This window comes from Spinacia oleracea, chromosome 5, assembly GCF_020520425.1.
Source record: "Spinacia oleracea cultivar Varoflay chromosome 5, BTI_SOV_V1, whole genome shotgun sequence".
In the NCBI taxonomy this organism is placed as follows: Eukaryota; Viridiplantae; Streptophyta; class Magnoliopsida; order Caryophyllales; family Amaranthaceae; genus Spinacia; species Spinacia oleracea.
In genome coordinates, this window is record NC_079491.1 from 10,843,332 (window position 1) to 10,869,671 (window position 26,340).

Below are 26,340 nucleotides of genomic sequence, written 5' to 3' on the forward strand. Positions count from 1 at the left end.
AAGTCTTAGGGCATGCTTGGATTGGGTGTAATGGGTTATGGGGGTAATAAAAATCAAACCACCTTAATAAAAGGCCAATGAAGGTGAATTGAGGTGGTTGCAAGGAGGATGGTGTGGTGGTATTGTGATTAGAAGTTGTGGTAGTGGTGGTGTTGTGAGGAGAAGGGAGGAAGGGAGGGAGTTATTACCCCCCAAATGAGGGTAATAATCACCCTAGTGGGAGGTGGGTAAATATTCCCTCCATAATAAGGGTATTTGTTCCCCCTTTTCTTTTATTTTCTTCTTTCCAACACTAGCTTATTTTCTTTGCCACCACTTCATCTTCTCATCATCACCTTCAATTACCTTATATTTTTTAGTTTGACTTTTATTACCCCTTAATGTATTACCCTCAATCCAAGCATGTCCTTATAGGGTATATGAAAATTTTCCAAACCCTAAACCTGTGAGGTTAGAAAGCCAATTTGGATCAGAATCACAGTTAAGTGCCTCTAATCCGAAGTCGACCTTATACATTTCGGATCCAGACGCCCAATGTCATTTCTAATTTCCTTATTTACTGAAGTACATGGCAAATACTTTAGAAACCATTCTAACACGAAACCATAGGGCACTCAAGATATCTATTTTTGACCCTGATAAATCTCGAATGATTGTTAGGGCTAAAGATGATCGAAGAAACTATCATTCCTTATTAGTGTGTGGTTTATTGCTTTGTTATTTGGGAGAATTGTATTTTGGAAAGTATTGAATCCAATTCTCTATCTACCAAAATAGAGATTAAAAAACAAGTAATAGACATTCAAGAAATTGATTTGGATTTTAGGAATTTGAATATGGTCACTCGTGGAAGCAATAAAGGACTATTTTGCCTACAATAAATATTGTAATGAGAAATATCGCATCGCAATAATGCCAAAATACATAAACTAATTCAATTTCCTTCATTTCATAATATACATAGGTATACAAACAATGTCGCCTTAGACGATAGACAAGACTAATTAAAAAAAATGAAGACCACAGAGAAATTAAACTAGACTAAGGTTGAGAATGCATCAAAGAGATTCCCATTTTAGACAACTCAACATAGATTACTCAAAAGAGATTCTGATGTCCCTGTCTAGTTTTATCATCATCTTCACCTTCATTCCAGTCACTTTAAAAACAGCTGAGCATCTCAGGTTTCAAACTTTCCCCCTTAATTTTCATCACTTAACAATCATTGTGCAAGGATAACAAGGAATTCAATCTTCATTGATGCCCAGGCTTTATATCTCAACATTTTCGAAAAAAACGAGTATCATTGGATATCAGTAAAACACGTTTTCTTCAATTCCTTTTGTAAGGAAATTGCAGGAAGATAACGCAGTTTAATTAGCACATCATCTATCCAACATTAACAATATCCTTTCTAAATCTTCAACGATCTTGTTATTTGTCAACATTGCTACATCCTGATCAAACACTGCTGGAAATTCTTCGCCAACTGCAGTCCTCACTCTACTGTACATCAATCCAATTACCTTCCTGTTCTAGCTATTAATCAGCTCATAAACCAAACTAACAACAAAACATTGATGGTAGATAATGTCAATTTGGCACAAATTGGTTAAAAAGACAGATCAGAAATCTGGCTTGAATTCCCATAAATGAGAATTTAAAACGCTCAGTGATTTCAAAGTCGATCATCTGGGGAAATAATCATCATTTCCATCTCTTTACCAATAAAATTCAACTAAACTAAACCAAATGTCAGAACATCTGAATGCATCAACCACTGTAGAATAATGGAAATGCCAGAATATCAATTCCATCCTACTCTTGGCAACGTACAGCGCTAAAGACGCTATTAACATAAGCGAATCAGAGACTCTAATTTGTTGCCGTTCTATACTACAAAATGAACATAAAGAATAAACAGCTTCGGCATCGAAAAGCCTTCATTGCCGAAGCATAAGAATATTGATTACATACGAAGCTCTTGGAGCACAATCAATTACGGTTTAGCTACAACAAGAGACAACATTTCATATCTCCGTTCTTGTATGCAATCATAAGGCTAATCAAAATCAAATCAAAACAAAGAATGCCTCAGAGGTAGTGACAATTTAGAGATTTTCATCAGTTTTTTAAAATCTGAGATTATATATTACTTTTAAACATCATTGGCAAACTTAATCAACATTCACAAACCCATAATTAAATTAAAAACAATCAGAGTTAAATCATCAAAATTAGTAAAGCGCATCAAAGAGATTCCCATTAAAGACAACTCAACATAGATGATTACTCATTAAGAGCTTCTGATGTCCCTGTCTAGTTTTATCATCATTTGCACTCACTAATTTCAATTAATTGTGACACTTTAAAAAACAGAAAATTACTATATTAAATAAATAGAGAATGCCCAAAAGAAGCCTCAGATTGAAAGTGGTTTCATGGTATTTTACTACTCAAAGTATATTTATCAAGTATCATAGGCTACAGGGCAGTATATTTAGCTCAATCAAACAGAAACAACTAAATTATTTACTGAATACAAATCAAAATTACGAAATAATAGCCTCAGAATTGCAGAATTGTGTCAACAAGGCCTTGAAAAGACCACTCAGTCCCGAAAGATGGTGTTTTTTAACTGATTTCATCCCAGGCTAATCAAATAGTTCTAATTATGTTTAATGTAAAAACAAGAAATGTAGACTTTTTTATGGCCTGTCCCAAAAGGTAAATGCAGCAACGCCGCTACTCAAGGACATGGAATATAACACCGCCAATTCGACGGAAAACCCTAATGGATTCTCAACATCAAATCAGACTCAATTAGTGACGTTTACTTTGGGATTTACAAATATATATAGATTTGCCCCAATTTTAATTAGTAAATGAGACTTTTCGGATAAATCTCCGTCACATTAGAACAAATGAAATTCTATAAAATAGCAGATTCAGAAACATTAAATTGTTGATTAACTCTATCAATTGGAGAAAAAAACAAGTAATTTGATTTAAATAAAAATCAGGAAATGTCGACTCTCATGGCCTGTCCCAAAAGATTAATGCAGCAACGCCGCTACTCAAGGCAATGGAATATGAGACCGTCAATTTAACGGAAAATCCTGACGGATTCTCAACATCAAATTGAACTTAATTTGTGACGTTTTTACTTTGAGATTTACAAATATCATTAGATTTGCCTCAATTTTTAATTGTAAATGAGATTTTCGGATAAATCTCCGTCACATAAAATTAATCAAAAAACATTTAAAAAATCAATGAAACAAAATAATTGAAATAGAAGATTCAGGAACAATGAAAATTGACTTCACACTCAAAAAGAGTCGGATCAAGTGTTGGATTATATATTTCATTGGATCATCCTCATCTATTAATAATCCATAAAAATTAACTGAAATCGAAGGTTTCATTTGTAAAAATAAATTGAAAACAAAGATAATTGGGGAGAGATAATTACTCAGTTCAGCGGGTGTGTCGACACGCAAAAGATTCATCCCCAATAAGAGTGAGAAAATCCTGCAATACGGTCTGTTGAGCTTGAATTTTGTGAGTCGTCACTGTAATTCTTCCCCGAAAATTTTAATTAAAAACAAAACTACAAAAGGAAACACTTGTAGACTAATATCGATTGAAAGAAAGATTGATGAATAGAAGAGCGGCGGTGAATATGAATGTAGAAAGATCTGGGATATGAATTTATAGGAGAGAGGGATTGAGGTGAATTAGGGTTTTTCTAGGGTTTAAGTTTGGGTTTTTCAATGTGTGAAATTATAGACAGTTGGATCTATTGGAGTACTGTAGTTTGTAACAGGTGTTTAGCCCAGCCTTTATTAGCCCATATCTTACCGAAACACCCAACTGATTTTTATTTCACACACTTATCACCCAAAAGAAAAGAAAAAGTAAGTGGAGTTTTAGGCTTTGTTTGTTTAATTTAAGCTTTGTTTGTTTCAACGGAAAATATTTTAAAAAAAACTTTCAATAAAAAACACTGAGCTTGAAAAGATGGATGCCACATTTTCCACTACAATTTCTTACATTTCCATTTTCTGAAACAAGCAGATTCTTAGTCAGATAAAGATTTATACGAGATCAAAGCATATGTCTAATTTTTAAAATCAGATTAGTTATCTTTACGGTAATAGTAGATAGATAGATCTCCTTAAAGAAAATTATATTAGAGCAACCCCAATGATAATCTAGTTGTTAAATTAGCTTGTCATGTCATCTAAGAATTTAAGCTAATTTGTCTTCTAATTAGTTTGTGTCCCAATGGCAAATTAATTTACCAAACTAGCTTGCCACTGGTCACTTTTAATTTACCTTTTATTTTTAAATTTATTTTAATTATAACTTACCCCAATTAGAGAGTTTTTTTCACAAGCAAATTAGTTTCTCCAAGCTATTTTATCAAAAACACTCCAATCATCACGATAGTAACTTAAGCCTTACAAATTTCAAACAAGTCCCAACTCAACCACTGGAGTCACTCTTAATCAATAATATGAAAAAAGCATAAAAACTAATTACGTAGAAGGATCGTTTGTTAAATGGTGTTTTATTTGATATGTATTTGTTAGATTTATTTTGTACGGAGTAGTATATAAACCAAACTTAGCGGTATGAAAAAAAAGGAGGAAACCATAATGGCTAGTAACATGGGTGAACAAAATGTAGAGTACCTGGATTTGAACCAAACATGTTGTGCAAGTTCCGATTTCGAGTAAGAAAATTATTAACTTATTGCAATAGGTTTCAGTTCTCAATTTTTCTGAATGAGTACCTTATGCGTACCCTGTACATAACAATTCTAATATGAAATACGAAATACCCAAAATAAGGGACCAAAGCATATAAACTGCTTCATATACCCAAAACATTAAACAATCCAAGCTAATTTTTAGAAAATATAAATATATTTATTGCAATTTATACCCGCTATATAAAAATTCAAACTAAAACCCAAACCATAAAGTAGCTTTTCCCCCCCAATAAATTAGCATTATTTATATCAACTTTTATAATGTCAGGGTACCCTGAATCGGAACAGATTCTGGTTCCGGTTCTCATTTTTAGAAACTTGTTGCAATAGATTCCTGATCCGATTCTCATTTTCAAGAGCCCGTTGCAACAAGTTCCGGTTTTGATTCTTGAAATTTTGACAGGATAACTTGTTGTGCTCACCTCTAACTAGTAGTAATGTACAACAACTGCACTTTTTTCTAAACGAATGTTTTATTTGATTCGATTTGATAGGCTAGGTATATAGTATACTAGATCATGTCCCGTACAATGCACGGTGGTTCCTACTAAAATAATTTATTATTTTCATAGTAACTAAATAAAAGACTTGTAATATTAGGAAAGCGGAAATAAAAATGATATATGAAAAAGTATAAATTCAAAGTTGTGTAAAAAAACATTCAAATGAACTAAATTTGCATATTACAGTAAACATTTAAGGATTATAGTTGTGTATTTGTAGATCGATCTAACAAAGTTAACAAAACCCGAAATAACTGACCCAATAATTGTCCAAAAGGCCTGAGCATAACTGAGAGTCAAGTGCAACAAAGTTTAAATTGAGTACATTTTGATAAATAGATTTCTAACACGCTGAGCGAACAACATTGCCATCGTGATCCCTGATCACCACACCTAGTCCTACTCCAATCCCATTAAACAGCGCCCCATCCACGTTTACCTTCATGACATTCGTAGGAGGAGGCCTCCATATCCTACCTTCACGCTGTCTATGCCCAGGTATTATATTAACATTAGAAATAGACTAACATTAGAAGTCCATTTATCAATATTGTTTAAATTTATTATCAGATTAAAAAATTAAAATAATACAGAAATAAAATCATACCATAAAAGAAAAAATAATATTGATTCAGCTTTCCTCCAATAATATATTATGTAGTAACATTTATGATAATTGAATTATATTTTTAATTTCATTTTTATCTTACTTTCCTTAAAAAAAAAGATAATGTAAGTTTTTTAAAAGTAAAGAAATAAAAAATGCTTTGGACAAAAAAAATTGCATTAAAAGTGACACGTGTCATTCCTGATGTCTGTTTTAGTTTAATATAATCTATAGATAGATAGATACTCGTTGGAGTTTTGTATGAATATTCACTTGCGAGTATTTTTAAAATGGTAACATTTAAAACAATGTCTCTCTTCTACTACGGATTACTTTTACTCCTCCATTTTGTTGTGGGGGTCATTACTAGTTTACTACTACATTTCTTATAAACATAGAACTAATTTATCATGTCAATAGGATGATTTGAATTAGTAATATGAAAAGAATGACAACAATATTTGGCATAAGAGATGGAACAACCAAGCCAAAACACCCACATATTACAGTATTTTAAGGCTACACGCAATGGCAAAAGAGTTCAATTAAAAGAGACAAACTGTATCACACTATCGCGGTGATCAAACAAGGAACTATCCCATATGCAACATACTCTTGTACTCATGCAGCAGGACTAATATATATACCTGTAAGTCCAGGAGTAACTTCCAACACAGCACAACACAAAACAAACACATTCTTAAAGACGAACGAGAAACAGAAGAAAAAAGAGTTGACAGTATGAATTCGGTAGCAAAATTCGTCGTCTGTGTTCTGGCAATGACTTCACTGTTATTCTCAGTGATCTCTGCTGAACAAATGCCTGAATGCTTTATCGACTGTGGAGGCGACATTGTTGGCTGTGCAGGAAAGTGTGTAACGGGGTCGTCATCAGACATGCTCCAATGCATTTCTACCTGTGGACAAAAAAACCTTAAATGTTTGGCCAAATGCACAGGAGATGACTTACCTGTTAGCTCCCCTGCTGCTAGCCCTGCAATCTAGACATATACTTCATAAACACGATATAGCAAAACACACTATACTTAAGCTTATGTATGCCCTTTTATAGGGAAACCAATAATGGGTTTATTCCTGTAAAGATACCCCTCTTCTCCTTGTACCTGTGATGTGAAACTGTGGAAATAAAATAAATTATTGCTATTTGAATAAAATCTCCTGTATCATATTAGAGCGACTAACGAATAGTTAATTATACTCCACAGTCCACACACAAGTCATTATATTGATCAAACCATCATACTAATACCAAAGTTCAACAATTAACATTATTCAGATAATCACAATAAAGGAAGTACAACATAATGAGCTTCATATGCCCATGGAACTACAGAAATCTAAACTCTACTTGACCACATTGTAAATCAAACTAGGGCTCGCCTAAAAATTGTCGATTACCATAAGGAAGAATTGTGGTAGAGAGTAGATCACAATATCCGCAGGCAATAAGTTCAATACTTAAGTCTCATGATTTGCGACTATTCTTTTCTTCTATTCCTGATTTTGAGAATCTTTTTCGGAGGAGTTCAAGGACATCCTCCATCTTCACATCTTTAAGGGCCAGAAGAACCATCGAATGATAAAGCACGTCTGCCATCTCCGAAGCCGCTCGAGACTTATCCTCGTTGTCCTCCAGTGTGCGGCACAACTCATCTGCCTCTTCCCTGAGGTAAAGTCACAGGGAACCCATAACCCTCTAATTAAGCGTTTTTATTTATTCTCTAAAAAGGACATTAGAAGAGGAGATTAATTAAAACTCATGCAGCAAACGGTTCAAACTTTTTTTTCCTAGGCATTCTGCCTGTCATTCTACTTGTTTGGAATTTAGGTTAACTATATTCAATGAATGTAAACCAATATGATTGAGGTTGTTGTAGGTAAGGTCACAAACCTGACTTTAGAGCAGAGCAACTTCTCATCAAGCAATAACTTCTTTGTCCATGAAGCTTTGGTTTCTGTCTTTCTTTCTATTTCAGCTTTCCTCTCAGCAATTGTTGATTCAAGTGAGTACAATGTTGTCATGGCCAGTATGTCATTTTCAGCCTAAAGATTATACAATGCAATAAAAATATTGAATTTCCAAAAATCAAAACCCTGAGCAGATAAATAACTGGAGAAGTTGCCTGTGCCACAGCTCAAACCTGAGAATTTTCAACAATGCTGGAAACGGAAGAAAAGTAACAAGTTTCAGCTCCAGTATGACAAGTTGGTCCATCAGGCTTCCCCAGGTATATTATCTGAGACACAAATGAGTGCTTATAGGCAAACCATACGACAAAACCAGGACTATTATCAAATAGAAATCGCAATGCATAACACTACCGAGTCACGATCACAATCCAAAAAGATGTCATGCACATTGATGAAGTTAGAAGATGTCTCTCCTTTTATCCACAGCTGTTTCCTTGATCTGCTGTAGAAAGTTGCTTTGTGGGAAGAAATGGTAGTGGCTAGTGCATCCCTGTTAATAAAGCCTTGCATTAAAATAGCTCCTGTATCAACATTTTGAGCTATAGCTACTGCTAATCCTTTATCATCCCACTTGACACTGTCAACCAACGTCTCAACCTACAATTGTCACATTTCCCAATTAAACACACAAACAAAATAACAAACAAGGACAAGGATGTCATCACAAAAGCTACTGAAAACACGACATTAAAAGGCAAAGATTACCAGATGAGTTCAAACTGCTAAGGTAGCAACTCTAGCAAGAGACAGTACATGTGAACAAAAAAAAATGTACTCCGTAGGATGCAGGCAGAGCCTGATCAAGGAAGTTAGTAATGGTCATGTAAAGAACTAAAGACACAAGAAAGAATTGCAGCAACCAAAAGAAGCTAAATGGAACAAAGGTAACTATCAACATGCTCCAATCTATAACTAACAACTAGTCCTTTAGATAAGTAAAGCAACTGGAACATAACCCAGCTTACTAGCAGCAATTCTTCTTTTAAAAACGATATAAACGGTGTACGATATCAACAAAGAACCACTACTGTATGGCTTAACCATGCAGAAGCCTAGGAATGAAAAGATAAATCAGAAACCAGACAATTTTTATAGTAGTCCTGACTCTCATGAGGTATGCAGTGAATGCTGTAACTCAATACGTAGTACTTACCATTGCAAACTACTGGAAAAATGGACACCTGCAAGATAAATATCAGAAGTATATAGGAAACCTTAACACAACTTAAGTCACCAAAAGTCCTGGGGGAAGCTAGCCAAGACACGGGATATGATACCGTCTAGATCACTCCCCTTTGTGGCTCTTTATAAACCCCATATGAAGTATACTAAAATCACCATAAAATTTTGTTCACTATACAGTTGTAACAGCAGCGCTAACAGTAAGCTATTCACTAAACCTTGACTAAACATTTACGGATCACTGCTGCATCAATGAGGGACAAAATTCCTTTAGACGACCAGGAAACTAAACTTCAACACCGTGACCTCATCCTTTCACTTTCTCTATCAGCAAGACAGTAGCAGCATGCATTATTTGTGACAGATACTGTGTATTGATATCGATTGTGCATTGATATTGTGACAGATACTGTGTAAAAAGGAACCAAAAAAAGTAGCTAAAGGTCAGAAAAAATGGAGCGGATGTATTATAAATCAATAACTTGTCTGGAAGCAGGTAATCCAAACGTGTTTTTCTATTGATGAAACTACGGATTTATACTTTATATGGTGTTACTAAACCATTAAATAACTTCTCTAAAACAAGGTATCTAAGAACCAAGAATAGAACTTCAAACAGCACTTAGTTTAGGGTCGGGTTGTAAACATGGAACACACACCAGGTTACGACGTCATGTAAGCACCAAAGGCAAGTGCAAACCAGTATTAAATAAGCAAGAAGCAGCTGATTAGGACATACTCTCTTGTCAAAGGAAAGACCTTTATCTGCTACAGAAGAGCATGCCAAAACCTGGAGACGGGTCTTCTTTACATTCCCAAATCTACAATTCAAAACCTTGGGAAATACAACAACATTTCGGCAAGGAACAATGGCGGTTTGTATACAATGTGGGAAGGAAATTGCCATTGAAGAACTGCAAATGAAATCACAAGGTTCACTGTGAGCATCTAGAAATTTGGAAATGGGGTTGCAATAACATGATCAAATTGACCGAATACAAATTTCAAATAATTAATCTACGTACTAGCAATTCAATTAAAATTACCAACACTACGAAAACACCACCTGCAAAATTCAATAATCACCACCTCCCAACACGCACTCTCTTGATTCATCAAATGAAAGATGATGCAATTGTGTAAAAGTAACAACTAATCCCCAAATCAACACCAAGGAATCAAATCATAGCTAATATCACTCCAAACAAGTTAACGTTATTGAGCAAAGCAAGAGAATTTCCACAGTAATTAGCTTGAATTTTAGGTTTTAGAACAAAAGGGTTAAGGGTAAGCTTACCTTTTCATGATGGAACTTAGACAGTAGGAGAAATGCGGTGGCTGCAGGCTGACGATCGATGACAGGATGCCGAGTGGAAGGAGCTGCTGCTTGGAAGTGGCGATGGGTTGCAGTTGCGGCGGTGGTTGCCGGCTTATGGGAGTGAGATTTGTGCGGGAGAGACGGAGAATCGAGAGTGAAGCGAATAATTGTTAGTGAGCTATTAGCGGTTTGGAAGCAATATCAGAGGTTAGACTACCCAGAGCAAGATTAACTAGCGGATTTGCACAAGTTGCTAATTTGAAAAAGCTCTATAGCTTAACTAACTTTTTTTTTTTGAAGATAAAGAGAATAATACATTTGGAGTCCCTTCGTTTAACGGATATTACTAAGGCCCTGTTCTCTTTTGGCTTAAATTCTGTTTTATGACTTATTTCACACTTCAGTTCAAGAGCATTCAGTTCAGTTCAGTTCAGTTCAAGAGCATTCAGTTCAGTTCAGCTCTAAAGAATAGGGCCCGAGTAGTACTTTGAAAAATGGAAAGTAATTGCAGACTGTTACAAGATTCTATATGCATAACAGTGGTAATTAGATGACTCACATTCACAATTCAGTGGGTCGCTCTATATATTTACCTCTTTTAGATATGATTGATTTTCCAGTCGTCAAAATGAGAAATTATTTGATGATTTTAATGATATTGTGAAACTTCTAAGGGGTAGACTGATAGGTTGTCGCCTTCTATAATAAGTTCCTTGATATCTTTGTTTTTTGCTTCATGTAGCTCTCTACGAAGGGCACGAGCTTCAGTCATAATAGCTTAGGAGGTTCAGAAGTTGTAGGTGACGGAGGAGATGACATGCCACTATTATCTCTTATGATAATCTCAGCACTAGCTGAAGAAGCTTTGCAGAAGCCCCCAAAGTTTGGTTTGAAGGTGCCCGGAGGAGGAGGGAACCAATGAACCAATAAAGTGAGGAGGGTGAGGAGAGGGAGTATGAGAATGTAAGGTGAGAGGGGTACCCTTAAGTTGGTGAGAATCAATATGTAATCGGAATTGTCATTCATGATAAGTGGAGTTTGTTGTTTTGGAAAACCCTGTAAGGGTTAAAAGGGACATTATTGAAGATGCAATCATTTATCTCTTTTCATAAGGCTCAATTAGCGAAAATAAATTTCTATTTTGTGGACGATTTTTTTTTTAAGAAAAGTGATGGTGTCAAAGAAGTCGTGAGAGAAAATGAAGAAGTCTAGCCATTAATTTATATAGCCTAACTATTTGGGAAAGATGATTGGAAGTCAATTTAAAAATATACTGCGTGCGTACTGCAACGTTACCCCGAATTATAGCGTTTATATTTAGGAATTAGGACAATATATTGTGATTTTTCCGGATTCGTTAAGTTAGAATTCTAGATGTCCGGATGCTTTCCATGGATTTCATGAGGTCCCGATATAAGGTGGCTAGAACCATCTAATTTGGTTCTTAAATGACATTTTAGCCAATTTTTTTTTATAAAACTCATTTTGTCGAATCAAGGACATTTTTTGCCTTTATTTGACCAACCAGTGGGCGTTTATTGCTTTCCATTTCAAACAACCTTATATTGCCCCATATGTATTTCTAATTTTTGAGATTGACTCTTGCAAATCTACGAAATTGGTCCAAAGTTGTGTATGGTGTACGAGTCACTGGCGATGACCTCGTTGACGATGATGAGCTCTCTAGATTGAGGGTTGATGGTTGAACTTATTTTTTTTATTGCGATTCACTCTCTTCAAAGTGAGTTGGGTAAGCCATTGTGTGTTGATGAGTTTACATCAACACAAACAAGAATAGTTTATGTCCTTGTACAAGTGGATATTTAAAGACCTGAAGTATAACCTCCGTATTTCGGACAATTGTGACCTTTTTGAACCTTAAAGGTTAGGATCGAGATGCTTTTCATAGACCCCATGAAGTCGTCTGTCGTGGGAGACACATTGGGTAGTTAAAACCATCTATTCTGATTCTTAAGCGGATTTTTAGCCAATTTTCTTATTCCAAGTCACTAGTGACCAACTACTGAATGTTAATGATTCCAAACAACTTTATGTGACCTATAAAAACTCCTCAAACCTCTTTTCATCAAACAGGCCCCATTCGCAGCTATTAGACGATAGTGGTAAAATGACATTAATAATACTTAATAATCTAAAAATGTTTTAAAGATGTTCTACAAAAATGCTTATGATCGAAAAATAGTACCCCATACAAGTTTTTTTGCATAATGGGAAAAATGGACTAAAAATGAAAGGGAAAATAAATAAATAAGGGGGGTGCTAAACGCAACCTCATTTTACTTGACGCAGCCCTTTTTCCTTTCATTTTTTCATTCTGAAAAAAACCCTAACACCCACTTTTATTATTTTCTCTCTACCTTTTTTCATATTATTTTGGTTCACGCAAACTTGAATTTTTTTAGTTTAACGTGTTTCTAATACAATTAGAATACGTATTTGGATTGAAATTGACGATTTTTTTGACTTGGAAGACCTTGGAATTGAGGTAATACTCGTTCTTTTTCCTATTTTTTCGAGTGATTTCTTGCAACTTGTATGAAATAGACACTTCTGTTTTGTACAGATTGAACAGAATAGAATTTACTATTTCGTATATATTGAACATAATGGAAAAAACTATTTCGTATAGATTGAACAAAATAAATTTTACTATTTCATACAGATTGAACATAACAAAACTAAATATTCCATACAAATCGAACAAAACCTAATTAACTATTTTGTATATGTTGGATGAAATGGTCTACCATATTTCACTCATAATACATGTAATAGTACACAAGATTTCATGTACAACAAACAATATAGAACATGTCATTATGCACAAATTGAACAAAATGGTATTATGAACAATATTTGATAAGAATCTTACAAAATCACATATTTTCTTACATATATATTACAGAAGATGGTCAAAGGCAAATAGTGAATAGTGTATAAGTCAACATGATGCAATATTCGTAGAACGGAGGAAGTAATTGATATTTGAAAATTGATTGAAACACGTTATATTCGTGAATTTTATTTTATTCCTTTGTTTTTGTCTTAATAAATCTTTTAAAAAAACTTGTTTTGTAGGATGGTGTATACATTGAAAAAGTTAGTGAGAATGCGATTGATTATACAGAATTTTTTACAACCACTACAGTGTTTGCTACTCGAAGGGGAATGCTTGATTGGGTGATTGAAGTGGGTAAAATGCATAATATTGTTATTATCATTGCTCGGTCTGAAGGTGGGGATGGTCTTGGTTTCGGAACGGCGAAAGCTACCCTTACTTGTGAGAGAGCTGGAAAATATAGGCTTAGCAAGTCGAAAGTTGCAATAGATGTGGAAAAATTTACTGGAACAAAAAAGATGTCGTGTCCCTTTAGACTTCAAGCAAAGGAGCATGTAGGTGGCGGATGGAGTGTAGTTGTTTGTCATGGTATGCACAATCATGATCTTCCTAATTACAACGAGGGTCGTGCAATTATTGCAAAGTTGAAACCACATCAGTTGTCTATAGTGAAAGAACTGTCGAGTAGTCATGTCAAGCCAAACATGATTATGGCTATTTTGAAGAATTTGGATCCTCGAATCTTAACTACAGTAAAACATATTTACAATGCTCGTCAAAAGTTAAAAACTGAAACAATGGGAGGTCGGTCAGTGATGCAACAACTTATGAAACTCATTGTTGATAATAATTATGTGCAGTACCATCGGGAAGAAGTTGGAACAAACGTGGTAAGGGACATATTTTTTGCACACCCAAGTGCTATTGAATTGGTGCGCTTATTTCCTCATGTCATATTAATTGATTGCACTTTTAGGATGCCATTAATATAGGATGCCATTTTTAGAAATAGTTAGTGTGCTTCCCACTGGAAATTTTTTTGCTATTGGATTTGCATGGTTGAAAGACGAGCAACAAGGGAGTTATGAATGGGCTCTTGGCTGTGTAAGACAATTATTTGATCCAGAGAAGTTGCCAGTTGCAATTGTAACTGATAGGGAATTGGCTCTAATGAATGCTATCGATGTTGTGTTTCCTACTTCGTCCCATCTTTTATGCACAAGACATATTCAGAAAAATATCGAGAACTATGTGTTGAAAATCACAAAAACAAGCTTATTGTGAAATCTTTTATAAAAAGGTGGCAAAGAGTAGTGGAAGCTGATACGATCGAAATATATAGGAAAAGGTATAGAGAAATGGTTAAAGCATTTGCTAGAATGCAAGCAATACTGAATTACGTGAGATCATCGTGGATTGAGAAATATAGAAATAGATTTGTTCGTGCCTATACGATGAATGTTTTACATTTGGGGAACAGGACGACCAATAGGTAACTATTTTATTGCCATAATTTTATTAATGTAATTAATATTAATGAAAATTGCCATAATTTACATTATTTATATTTTGATTTGTAATATAGGGTTGAAAGTGCATATGCAGCATTGAAAGCGTGGCTAAAGACATCGACAGGAAGTTTGGATACCATTTGGCCTAAGATTCATTATTTTCTAGAATCACAGATGACTGAAATAAAAGCTGCATTTCAACGGTCGCAAAATAAGGATCCACATGTAACAATTTTACGGATTTTTATGTGGTTAAAAGGTCGAGTTACACACAAAGCATTATTAGGGATTGTGACGGGAGTCTCTCGAGGATCACGGGGTGAAGATCACAAGGAATTTCATTGTTTACCGCCATTATTGATTAATGTTGAACTCCAATAGAATTTTCTAGCCAGATAACTGTTTCTTTGTAATTTATGTCTTATTGAAAGGAAGGTTGGGTACACTTTATTTATAGGGTACAACAATTCAGAATACAATTTGAATTTGTAAAAAGTTTAAGTTCCGAAACCTAGTTGGGACTTGGAATCCTATATTCTTGTATGCCTTGTTCAGTTGTTCTAAGTCGAAGGATTGACAAGAAATTCTATTAGTCCCAGGGAAATCTATATTTTTTTTATTTTTTTTAATAATAAGGACTATATTTGAGGTCAGGCCTGGTCTGGTTTTCTATTGTTTAGGGTTTAATACAAAGAACTTTCCAAATCGATTAGTTCAAACTAATAGAAAAGTTCTTGACTTCACTTCTTACCATCCATAGAAGCTACGATCCAACTTGATCTAGTAATGACAACATAACATAAGAACCTAAACAAGAGAATAGGCATTCTCTTTGTACAGGTCCTTAATACTGTACCAAGTTAAGCAACATAAAATCCGTTTTTAACAAACAAGGACATGGTACGTAGAAGCCATAGCATATTAAAGGCGTATACTAGTACAAATCCAGGACCTAGAAAACAGTTTTAAGCATTAACCAAACCGTACGCATATATCAAAATTCAAAAGAAAGTACGTAATCAAATGTTACAATCATATGCTTGAGTTTAAAGAGCAAGAAATAGCACACACAATTAGGGATGGAAATGGGAGGGATTTGGATCGGGTGGAGCATCACCCGCATCCATCACCCGGTTCCATCCACTCCACCCGATCCATCCATCACCCGGCTTGCCCATCACCCGAATTCCATCCATCCATCACCTACGGGTGAATCGGGTGATATTCGGGTGAAATGCGTTAAATTTTTGTTCTCTCTGATCCTCATCAATCAATTTTTGTTCTCTCTGATCCTCATCAATCAACTATTTAATCTCTCTTTCCCGTTCTTTTATCTATAATCTTATCCGTGGTTACACCAATTGAATGTAGTTGTGCTATTTATTTTACTACTTGTTCAAACCAATAAGAAATAATTCAACTCATCAGCTCACAATTACTACTAAAAGACGTGGTCAAAAGTTGTCATTCATTTGGTCACCAACTCACAATGTTAGATATAATCAACACTAGCAGCAGCACAAAAATCAAACACCAACAACAATTTCCTAATATCTCTTTACTCTTTAGGTGAATCAGATACTAAAATACCAAATTCAAGTTAAAATAGCGAATTTAGCAATTAAAAGTTTAAAACAATTAGACCTCGGTTTAACTAGGCCGTCTGAATTCAAATTAATACCGGAAACCTCAACATTAGATTAGTTACGAGTAAAATTTGAACGAATTAATTAGAAACTAAGAAAATATGAATCAGAATAACCAAGGTCTGAATCATTGAAACAACGAAGCTCCATAACATTAGATTAACAATAATAAGGTAGAATTAGAAGGAGAAATAGCTGAAAGTGGAGACAAAACACATAGAAGAATAGAAGATGAAGCTGGACCGCCGCTTGATCGGAGGGTGGAGCACCGGAGTACCGGACCGCCGTTTGAGTGTTAAGAAAATAGGAGGAGAGAGAGAGTTCAGACTGGGGTAGCCCAATTTTTGACATGCATTACAGAATTACTATGGAGAATGATAATACTATTTCATATTTCAATTGACCGTTAAGTAGCACAATTTTTGACAGGCATTACAGAATTACTAGATGCGTTGATATATTCACCAGAAAACACAACCTCGGAAGTCAAGGAGCTCCTTGGAAGCTTGAACATAGCCTCACAAAACTTCAAGGAGATTTTTCATTTTATTTTTTACTTCAGGGGAGTCTTATTTTCTCAATTCACTTAGTTAGCACATTATCCATCTGTTGTTGTCCTTTGCTGTGGTTGGTTCAGAGAAAAACATTTCGAAGTGAGTTTTAATTTCAATGGAAATCAGGCTTCAAAATTCACTGGCATTGGCACTTATTAAATACTTTTCAAAGCAAAAACTTTAAGTAATACACTACTTCAGCAAATACTTTCCCACCACAGTTAGCTGGAGTTAGCTCCAAGACATTTGCCTTATCTAGAATGTATTCTAGCAACTCACATCATTGACACTCCCCATCATTATCAGTTTTTCAAGCCTCTTGCGCTTACTAAACCAACACAAAGGTACTGACCAAAATCCAGTAAGCACTCTTCCTAAATCAAATACCACAACTATCCTAGCAAATATACAAGAGAATCACTTATATTTACATAATAAACCTAGATTATTTACATAATCTATGATAACTCAGAATTCACTACTTTTTCTTCAACACCTGGAAGCTTATATCTGACCAGGGTATGTTCAAGCAAGCAATTCAAATGAATTTCTTGCTCCAACTAATAAACCAGAATAGCAGGTACAAACAGGTAAATATCGAAAAGATGCTTCGGTTCTTTGTTTGTCTAATTCGGATGAAGCATATGAAATAAGCTAACCTATTTTGGATAGGTCATATGAAATAGTATTATCTACTTTAGACCTAACACATGAGATTAGATGTACTATTTCATCCCAACTACACAAAACATACTACTCTATTGCAACCCAGCCGTACAAATCTATTTCACCCCAACAACAAGAAACAACTCCATCTTTTTGGCCCAAATACAAGAAACAAGAAAAAATAATACTATCAAAAAAATACTATTCTATGAAACCTAATTCAAAAGAAACCTAATTCCCAATTCGAATTACTAATTCAACCAATTCTTTGAAAAATAATTCCCAATTCGAATTCCCAATTCAACAAATTCTATGAAACCTAATTCCTAACTTGAATTCCTAATTCAACAAATTCTATGAAACCTAATTCCTAACTTGAACTCCTAATTCAATTCCCAATTTCCTAATTCAATTCCCTAATTCAAACTCTGAAATCTATTAGGCTAATTAATGACAATGAAAACCTAATTCAATTTCTGAGCATGAAAATGCAAAACAACAACACATACCTTGTAGTTATACGAGATTGATTGAGTTTGTTTGTGAAACCTTGATGTGTTGAACTTGAAGACGGTTCTTCAATTCTCGTTCTTCAATCACCGTTCTCAATTTCTGTTCTTCGATTTTCACGAACGGACGAAACCAAAAGTATGAGGAGTTTGAGAGTCTTTCGAATTCAGAGAGAGATTCAATTTTCGTTCTTCAATTCTCAATTCGAGAGTAGAGAGTCCACTTCAGAGAGATTCTGAGTTGCAGGAGAGATTGAAAAATAGAGTAAAGGGTACTTTTGGTTTTTTTACAGGGGTGTGTTAAAGTAAATAAGAGTTGCGTATAGCAACCGTGATAAATAAAGTGTGAGTTGTTGTGAAGGCTGTCGTTAGTGCCAAAGAGGAAGAGATTCCCTGATTGACTAAACATCAATAATTATGGATAATTAATATTAATGGCAACCTCGTCACTGCCACGACATATGAGTGGAACTATCAGTTTGTTTAGGCAGCATATCGACCCTACTTTTGCTTGCATCTATGCCATATTTTACCAATATAACTTTCATACTTCCTCCAATTTTTAATACTCGCAATGTTTTGACTTTTAACACTATTCATATATTCTATTTTGACTGTTGTTGATGATTTATCTGTAACATAAAATATAGTGTTATAGAATCTTGTTAAATTCGTCTCAATGTGTATTTTCAAAATATCAACTTTTTATAATTTTTAATGAAAGAGATTTAAAAATACTACTAATCAAAGTTGTGCATTGGCATGCGTGAAAATGACAAACGTTGCGAGTAAAAATGAACGGAGTAAGTACAACTTATCCTTTTTTTTTTAAGAAAGTAGGATGAAAGATGTTACTGAACTAATATGTCGCATATGTGTTTTTTAGTCAGCTTTACAGGTCAGACTAATTGGAAGTGGGAGGGGATTATAAGGGAAATCCTTACTCCACCCATAGTAAGCATTTTGTCGTTTTGATCCCATAACCTTAAAACCTTTACCACTAGGTCAAACCTTGCTTAGTACACAACTCAGCCATTATACTCGGTATTTTATTGTTGTTTCGAATGAGCTTTTGGGAGGAGATTCTTATATACATGTTATCAGGTATCCAGTCCCTCAACCTATAACCATTAAATTAGGCCAATACTTTAATAGTACACAAACTCATCGATTTTCTTGTGTAATAAAAACTCTATGTTCAACTTAGAGAAACAAAAGATAAGGGATTTTCAATTAAAAATCAAAAGGTGTACATGACATTAATGTTTGAATACTTTTTAATGGGTTAAAGTGAATAACTTTTTAAAATCAATCCGACTAGAGTACTAGACTAAACTTGATTATTTTGTTAAAGTGAAGAGAGCGTAGTGAATTAAACTGAGTATATGAAGAAGATTTGGGTTAAGCGAATTGGGATTGATTAATGTGGTTGAACTCTAATAAGAAGGCCGGTGGTATAAGTCAGATAAACCAAGTGGATTATGGAATAAAGAAAGGGGAAAAGTATGGGGAATCATGATCTCCTTATCCAACGGATTGATTCCAAAACACTTGCATGATCATGTGGTTACATTGTCTTAATTAAAAAAATGAATAAGAATAAATCCAGAAATGGTTTGAATTGGATAATATAAGAGCAAGTGAATAACCCTAGCAAACGCCGCATCTCTCTGCTCTATAACTTTGTCATTACTCTCTTTCATCAAACTGCTCAATGCACATGGGACATGGCCTATATATCTATAATTTATCTATATTGGTTTTTTTTTTTTTTTGATTTTTGTTGGTTGTACTACGAACTTCCACTGTCGGCGAGTCGATTAATCTTCCGTGGGAGTTTGTATGGATACTCGGATGGCTAGCTTTCCTCCAACTGAGGTTGTCTCCATATCTAATGTTCGAACCCGAGACCTTAGTTAAAGAGCAAGAGACTCTTAGCCACTCACGCGCAACCCCAGTTGATTATATATATTGATTTTTGATTAATGAAAATCTCACCATAATTTAATTATCAACTAGCTTTTGGAGCCGGGTAATGCCCGGATTACTACATCAATTACATTCACATTTACGTATATATTTTGCTTTTTGCAATATAGAGTAATAACATGAAACATGTAATAGCTTGGTTGTAAAAACTTTATTGATTAATCTCAAGGCCATGGGCTCATACCTTACCCAAGGCAAGTGAGATTTCATCCCGTAACCTTGAAGTTATGAGCCCAAACCTTTACCACTAGGTCAAGTCTTGTTTGGTTACGTATACTTAATTATAGACGTCTTTTAATACGAAGTATATAGTATTGAGTACAGTAGTTATTATGGTTATAGTTATTTTTATGTGCTCATTTGCCCATACTATAAAATAATTATTGGGGTTAACACTACGGACTATGGATGCTAAATTGCTAATCGAGCGACTCAAAAGCGAACGTCTTGTTAGTGGTTACACTTGCATTCTCCACCTTTATAGAGTTTATCTATACAATTAATAATATTAATTAATGGTGAATATTGATGAAGTTAATAAATCAATTGAACTAAAATAGTGACAAGTTTTAGAATGAATACTCGACATGTTTCCTTCAATGAAATATCAAAACATATTAGTCCATGTTTGGAATATTGACGCAAGGAAGACAACCAGGCAGCCTCAATTTTGGACTTCTTCATTCATTCGATCCATTCCTCACTATGCATTGATTTGCATGTCGTTTTAAGCGCTCTTGAACCATAGAAAATTTTAGAGGCCAGTTCGTTATCGTTTTTTGTTTCTAATTTTTAGTTTTTTTTTATAAAATATTAAATCAAAAAAAATAATTTTCAATTTTTTATTGTTAGTTTTCAAAATCAACATGATTATTATAGAAACAGACTATTTTTCGGTATATGATTTAATCTACATCTCATGACTTATAAAACTGTGACGATGGGTTCCCGAAACAAATTGAAGTAAATGGAGAAAGCTACAAGCTTCGTAAAGTGGCAGAATCTTTTTGTTATTGGATGAAAATTATATGCGCCACCTTCCCCGTGCTTTTAGATGGACCCTTCAACAACTCTACATCGTTAAAAAGGGAAAGTTTAAAAAGTACCAATAATATCATAAGTTATAAATTTATAATGGACGTAAGGAATATAATTAAAAATGTAAACAAAATATAGAGGTTTAACGGAATAATTTTCCTATAAATAGCTAAATCGAAAACTAATTCCCAATTTGCATGGGTTTAAATACTAATTTTTATAGTACCGTCCACGTAAGATCGGGTAAGAGATTCGTAATTTTTTTTAAAAAAATACACATAAAACCGCTAAAGGTATTAGCGGTTCATATGTTAGAACCGCTAACACCAGTAGCGGTTTATACTAAAGAACCGCTACCACTGTTAGCGGTTCATATTATTATGTCTTTCCAGCGCAAATTATTCACGCAATTCACGGCATAATAATATGAACCGCTAACAGTGGTAGCGGTTTAACATAAAGAACCGCTATCACTGTTAGTGGTATACCGTTAGCGGTTTTATGTTGTTTTTTTTTTAAAAAAAGTATACGAAGCTCTTACCCGATCCTACGTGGACGGTACCATGAGAATTAGTTTTTAAACCAATGCAAATTGGGAATTAGTTTTCGATATAGCTATTTCTAGATCGCTCGATTTAACGAAGTTAACTAACAATATATCTACGTGGTGATTTATTTGAGTGAAGCGTGACCAATTTAAGACATATTCTAACATTATAGTTCCTCCATTTCACGTAGGATCATTCATCTCATTGTATTTTCAGCGGACACGTTGAATTTTTATAATTAGTACTTATAATTAAAGATATTATACGGTAACCGTTAATGTTACATCCGGTCAAAAGTGTAAGTCAAACCGTTATAAGTAAAAAAAAATACCTATACATAAATTATAAAAAACCATCATTAGAGAAGAGTGGTAAAGGATAATGACAGATTGGTACCTAAAATATGATCTTAGATCTGTTTTTTTTTTTCCATTTCATTTCATCTGGATCATAAATTCCATTAAAAAAAATACAATTGACAAATAATTTCATTCGAATCTAACTTGTAGGGATCAATAAAAAACCAGAACCCCCAACTTATAAAAAACCAACAAATATTTACAACTAAAAAAAGTAAGAAAAATAAAATAAACTTAAGCTAAAAAAATAATTATGTAACCAACATTGCATTATTTGGTGTGACATTCAATGGATTAGAGAAATCCATCTTCTCTAAAACAAGTTCTTCTAATAATCCATTATTAGCCAACGTCGGTATGGGCGAATTTAGAGATAATTCACCAATAGATGCCAATTTAATCATCTCAGATTCCTCTAGCCCCTTTGCTTCACCAAGGCTACAATACCTTTCTGTATTGTGCTTAGCCAACGCATCTTTAAATTTCTTAATCTGCAAATTAACAACACATGCAATTAATTAATTAGTAACATAAACCAAATTTAATCATAATTAACAATGCCAAATTTATTTTATTAAGTTAAAAATAACTTACAGTTGAAATGGTACAGCTGAAACTGCAAACACGGCCTTCAGCCCCTCTGTAAAACCTAAAGAAAGGTAGAACATGAATATTCAATGCATGACACATTGGTTTCAGCTCCTCATAATTAACTTTCAGGAAAATTGCATCTGGATTTGACTCAGCCAATTGACATATCTGAAACCAAAATTAACAAACATAATTAGCATTATAATTTGTCCACCATCTAAATTTACGGCGAAAAATACACGATTAGTACCTTGGGATGGAGTGATTTGCAACCACCACAACCAGGAGAGTAAAAATCAACAATAACAAGACTATCACCAGCAGAATGTAGTTCATCAACAAGGTGTTGAGCTGAATGGATCTCTATCATATTAGGCTTTAATGTCTTCTCCCACCATCTCATTGCTTTGCTTACACAATATGATGTTTGTGCCTGAAAATACAAATAATTAAAATTAAAAAAAATACCCATTAGTCCTGATTTTAAATTAAAAAATACTCGTACTCCCCAGATTCTGAGATTACAAAAATTAATTTTTAAAAAGGGAGAAAAAATGGGGAAATTGAATAATACCTGAACAGAGAATTTTGCAGGGGAGAGTGGTTGATTCTTTTTTTCTGAGATGATGAGGGATTTTCCTAGAAATTGACAACTCAAATCTGGGAAATTTTGGGTGGTTTTGAAGTCATGAATTTGAGGATTTTGCTGAGTGGTTTTGGGTTTAGCAATAGTTTTTCCAGTAAAACCAGAAACAGATAAACCAGGTTTCAATGAACAAGAAGAAGATGCCATTTTTTTTTACTTTTTTTTTTGAAGAATTCAAGAAAAAAAATTGTGTTACTTTTATCGGATTTTTTTGGTATTCAAGGTTAGACCCACTTGAACTTTTGGATCAAAAAGTGCAATAATGGAACAAATTAAAGGTCTACTAATTTTTCTTAGACTTTTTTTTTTCTCTCAAGAATATTGGATCATTCAAAATTCAAAAGAAAAAATCAATGGGAAAAGAAAAAGCTGAGAATTTTTGGTAGAAATTGGAAATTTCAAAGAAAGGAGGACAGAAAAACGAAGGTTGAAGATGAAGAGGCGGGTCCAAAAGCTGTTGGGTATAAGTATAGGTTTATCCAAGAACTTTTTATTTTATTTTTTAGTAAAAAAATAATAATAAATTGAGGATATGATGATAAAAATATTTGAGTGAAACGAATTTGAGCAGAATGTGACGTGGAAAATGGTAAATTATGGTTGATGTTTTTCAGATTTTAATTAAAAATGGAGGCGTTTATGGCAGTTATATGGAAAAGGGGGTGCGTGTGGCTGAGTTGGATTGATGTCAGTTTCAAAAATTAGGTTTGGATAATGATAATGAACACGACTTGATCATTTCTATCCATTTCTTTTTTATCTTCTCCTTTTTTTCAGGTAAAATTTTATTTTTATTATCTCATCTTTTTCAGGAATTTTGTACACCAGTAATCTTATTCTACGAGTTACTATTTCAAACCTTAAATTTTATCCACTTTCAAAAATATAAAACCTCTTATCCTTATCTTATTGATTATAGTATATATCGCGGACACTAAGTTTAACCTTAAAAGTCAACTTATTTTAAGATAAATAGTGTTGTAATTTTATAAGTAGTCTAAATTATTATCCTTTATAGTTGTCAAAAATTAAAATAAAATTAAAATAATTATTATCATTCCCTAGGAATTCTGAGTCGTTTTATATACTCTTAGGAAGTCTTACTTTAAAATTATAGCAGTATGAAATTAGGAATTGTATCATGGAGTAATGCAAGGGCAAGCATACAAGATCACCCGATAATCCATTTATCCAAAACCGACTAATTTTGGTTTGAGCCAAATCAGACTTCAATTGTTAGAGGTTTTGAGTGCTCAAGCGTAAGACCTTGGTGTTAAATACGAGTCTGGGCTGCACCCGTCATCAAGAGATAGTCCACTTAACAAGTTTAAATGAGGTTCCAGCTTTAAAACCATATGGTAATAATGGGAGTAGCCCTAACGATTAACTTTCTTCTCTTTTATTAATGTGGAACTCTCACACGTGTTGTTTCATGAGTCAGATCTTAACACTTCTCTTCACGTATGAGGTCCTTTTTTTAGTTTAATCACGTGTGATGTTTCATGGGTCAGAACGTGTTTATCGACACTCCCCTAACACGTGCCATTTCAATTTGGCCCAGAATCGGTCCAAGGTCCAAGTTATGATCCTGACTCTAATACCATGTTAAATACTTGGTTAAGTTTGAATTATAGTTTTATCTGTTGATCCAATCACTTATTGGTAAATATTAAACTAGTATAGAAAATGATTGTGGTGCCAACACGTACAGTCTCAACCTGTGGTTAATATATACTCCGTAGCTCGTGATTTCGTTGAAGGAAGGGCCATGACTCATGAGTCCATGAGCCTTGAAGCAACCATAATCATGTGACCACTAAAAATGATCTGGGAAGATAAGATGAGCACCATTATAACCCAACATAAAAATGCGTGCACGCCCATCGAATTTGCTCCAAAATGGTTTAATCATGCCCACTGTTTATCAATCAATGTTCCAATTTGCAATTTTTTAATCTTGCTTATGTTATAGTGTTGGAATATTTAGTAAATAAATAAATCAATATTCTATAATGTATAGTTGTCCCTTCAAATTCATACGTATAGTAGCATTTTTTTTAAAATTTTCTGTTTAAATATTTGACAATAGATTGATTAGGATTATAAAATTTTGGTATTTACTACCTTAAAAATATATCAGTTTTATATTATTTACTATTTTATAAGATTTTTATTTTAAATTAGTACTCCGTATCTTAAAGTTGCAATTTTTTTATTTTTACTATATCGATGTCAAATATTTAAACAGAAGAAGACAATAGATTGATTAGGATTATCCAGTAACTCTTAATCATCTAGCTAGTCTTCACATTTTAGGGGGAAGCTAGGAAGTAGTACTTTTGAAGAAGACATGAAAGAACCAGAAGAAGGGGGGAGAGAGACGTCATGTGTGCTACTATTCTGCTAGGTTTTTCATATTATTTTATTAGGAGTAAGTACAAAGTGGGTGGCTAATTGGCTATGAAAAATTATTAGATATACCCGGATGTACTATTTTCTCCTCACATGTAAGGAGAAAACATAAGAGAATACACGTGCATCCGGGTGGATGTAATATATTCTTAATCGACTATGGGTTGATGGCTTTGTTTGTTTATTTTGTTTTGAAAGAAAGGTTGGGCTTTTATTTTTTTGAATGAGTTACCTTCAACTATTAAAACTATATCGACGTTTATATAAATTTTCAATTACTTCGGTTACAATAAATAAAAATTAAGAAGTAATTTAAATTCAGTATTATGTTTATAATTATTTTATATCCATAGAAGTGAAAATATATTAAGTCAATTAAAAGTACTTAAAATTTCAAGTACTTAATTACCAAACGGATAAAGCAATCAACTACCTTATTAGTTTCAACACCTTATTAATTTCAGGTGCAATCTTACCAATTTAGTTACCTTATCAGTTTTAGCTCTTCAGCTAGTGTTACCAAACAGAGCCTAAGTATTTGCCAATTTAGCCGATTTAAATGGCGTTTAACGATTGAGTTTGTACTGTTTAGATAGCTTTTCTCAAAGGTTACACATAATTTTATTATT

The 26,340-nt window shown here is 33.8% G+C and overlaps 3 protein-coding genes and 9 non-coding genes across 16 annotated transcripts; 1 reads left to right on the forward strand and 11 right to left on the reverse strand.

Annotated features, from left to right (window-relative positions):
• Window positions 1–1,052: 1,052 nt before the first annotated feature.
• Window positions 1,053–1,146, reverse strand: LOC130462294 (small nucleolar RNA R44/J54/Z268 family). Its single transcript, XR_008922390.1, has one exon. It is a non-coding gene; the product is annotated as a small nucleolar RNA R44/J54/Z268 family (small nucleolar RNA).
• Window positions 1,147–1,173: 27 nt separating this feature from the next.
• Window positions 1,174–1,267, reverse strand: LOC130462310 (small nucleolar RNA snoR26). Its single transcript, XR_008922406.1, has one exon. It is a non-coding gene; the product is annotated as a small nucleolar RNA snoR26 (small nucleolar RNA).
• Window positions 1,268–1,305: 38 nt separating this feature from the next.
• LOC130462311 (small nucleolar RNA snoR27) lies at window positions 1,306–1,398 on the reverse strand. Its single transcript, XR_008922407.1, has one exon. It is a non-coding gene; the product is annotated as a small nucleolar RNA snoR27 (small nucleolar RNA).
• A 222-nt stretch (window positions 1,399–1,620) lies between these two features.
• Window positions 1,621–1,717, reverse strand: LOC130462289 (small nucleolar RNA Z103). Its single transcript, XR_008922385.1, has one exon. It is a non-coding gene; the product is annotated as a small nucleolar RNA Z103 (small nucleolar RNA).
• A 527-nt stretch (window positions 1,718–2,244) lies between these two features.
• Window positions 2,245–2,342, reverse strand: LOC130462293 (small nucleolar RNA R44/J54/Z268 family). The gene has a single exon (XR_008922389.1). It is a non-coding gene; the product is annotated as a small nucleolar RNA R44/J54/Z268 family (small nucleolar RNA).
• Window positions 2,343–2,414: 72 nt separating this feature from the next.
• On the reverse strand, window positions 2,415–2,490 carry LOC130462291 (small nucleolar RNA Z267). Its single transcript, XR_008922387.1, has one exon. It is a non-coding gene; the product is annotated as a small nucleolar RNA Z267 (small nucleolar RNA).
• Window positions 2,491–2,563: 73 nt separating this feature from the next.
• LOC130462339 (small nucleolar RNA SNORD96 family) lies at window positions 2,564–2,657 on the reverse strand. Its single transcript, XR_008922435.1, has one exon. It is a non-coding gene; the product is annotated as a small nucleolar RNA SNORD96 family (small nucleolar RNA).
• Window positions 2,658–3,297: 640 nt separating this feature from the next.
• On the reverse strand, window positions 3,298–3,388 carry LOC130462312 (small nucleolar RNA snoR31). Its single transcript, XR_008922408.1, has one exon. It is a non-coding gene; the product is annotated as a small nucleolar RNA snoR31 (small nucleolar RNA).
• Window positions 3,389–3,469: 81 nt separating this feature from the next.
• Window positions 3,470–3,583, reverse strand: LOC130462299 (small nucleolar RNA Z107/R87). The gene has a single exon (XR_008922395.1). It is a non-coding gene; the product is annotated as a small nucleolar RNA Z107/R87 (small nucleolar RNA).
• Window positions 3,584–7,116: 3,533 nt separating this feature from the next.
• LOC110799543 (histidine biosynthesis bifunctional protein hisIE, chloroplastic) lies at window positions 7,117–18,453 on the reverse strand. 5 transcript variants are annotated; one of them, XM_022004815.2, is made up of 7 exons: window positions 18,129–18,453; window positions 10,362–10,493; window positions 9,804–9,978; window positions 8,234–8,479; window positions 8,053–8,148; window positions 7,803–7,954; window positions 7,117–7,575 (listed from the first exon to the last, which is right to left on the reverse strand). In XM_022004815.2, the coding sequence occupies exons 2-7, from the start codon at window positions 10,367–10,369 to the stop codon at window positions 7,377–7,379; spliced, it is 876 nt and encodes a 291-aa protein (XP_021860507.1). In that variant the 5' UTR covers window positions 10,370–10,493; window positions 18,129–18,453; the 3' UTR covers window positions 7,117–7,376. The 5 variants fall into 5 exon arrangements, with proteins under 5 accessions (XP_021860507.1, XP_021860502.1, XP_021860512.1 ...); XM_022004810.2 differs by having other exon boundaries at window positions 10,362–10,560; XM_022004820.2 differs by lacking the exon at window positions 10,362–10,493 and having other exon boundaries at window positions 18,129–18,451.
• Window positions 10,428–15,134, forward strand: LOC110799006 (uncharacterized). The gene is made up of 6 exons (XM_056829359.1): window positions 10,428–10,502; window positions 11,125–11,277; window positions 13,482–14,101; window positions 14,235–14,432; window positions 14,543–14,734; window positions 14,828–15,134. Exons 1-6 carry the CDS (start codon window positions 10,428–10,430, stop codon window positions 15,132–15,134), a joined length of 1,545 nt encoding a protein of 514 aa, XP_056685337.1.
• Window positions 18,454–22,092: 3,639 nt separating the features above from the next.
• Window positions 22,093–23,914, reverse strand: LOC110798734 (thioredoxin-like 1-2, chloroplastic). Its single transcript, XM_022003924.2, has 4 exons — window positions 23,228–23,914; window positions 22,904–23,086; window positions 22,657–22,821; window positions 22,093–22,553 (listed from the first exon to the last, which is right to left on the reverse strand). The coding sequence occupies exons 1-4, from the start codon at window positions 23,444–23,446 to the stop codon at window positions 22,314–22,316; spliced, it is 807 nt and encodes a 268-aa protein (XP_021859616.1). The 5' UTR covers window positions 23,447–23,914; the 3' UTR covers window positions 22,093–22,313.
• Window positions 23,915–26,340: the final 2,426 nt, after the last annotated feature.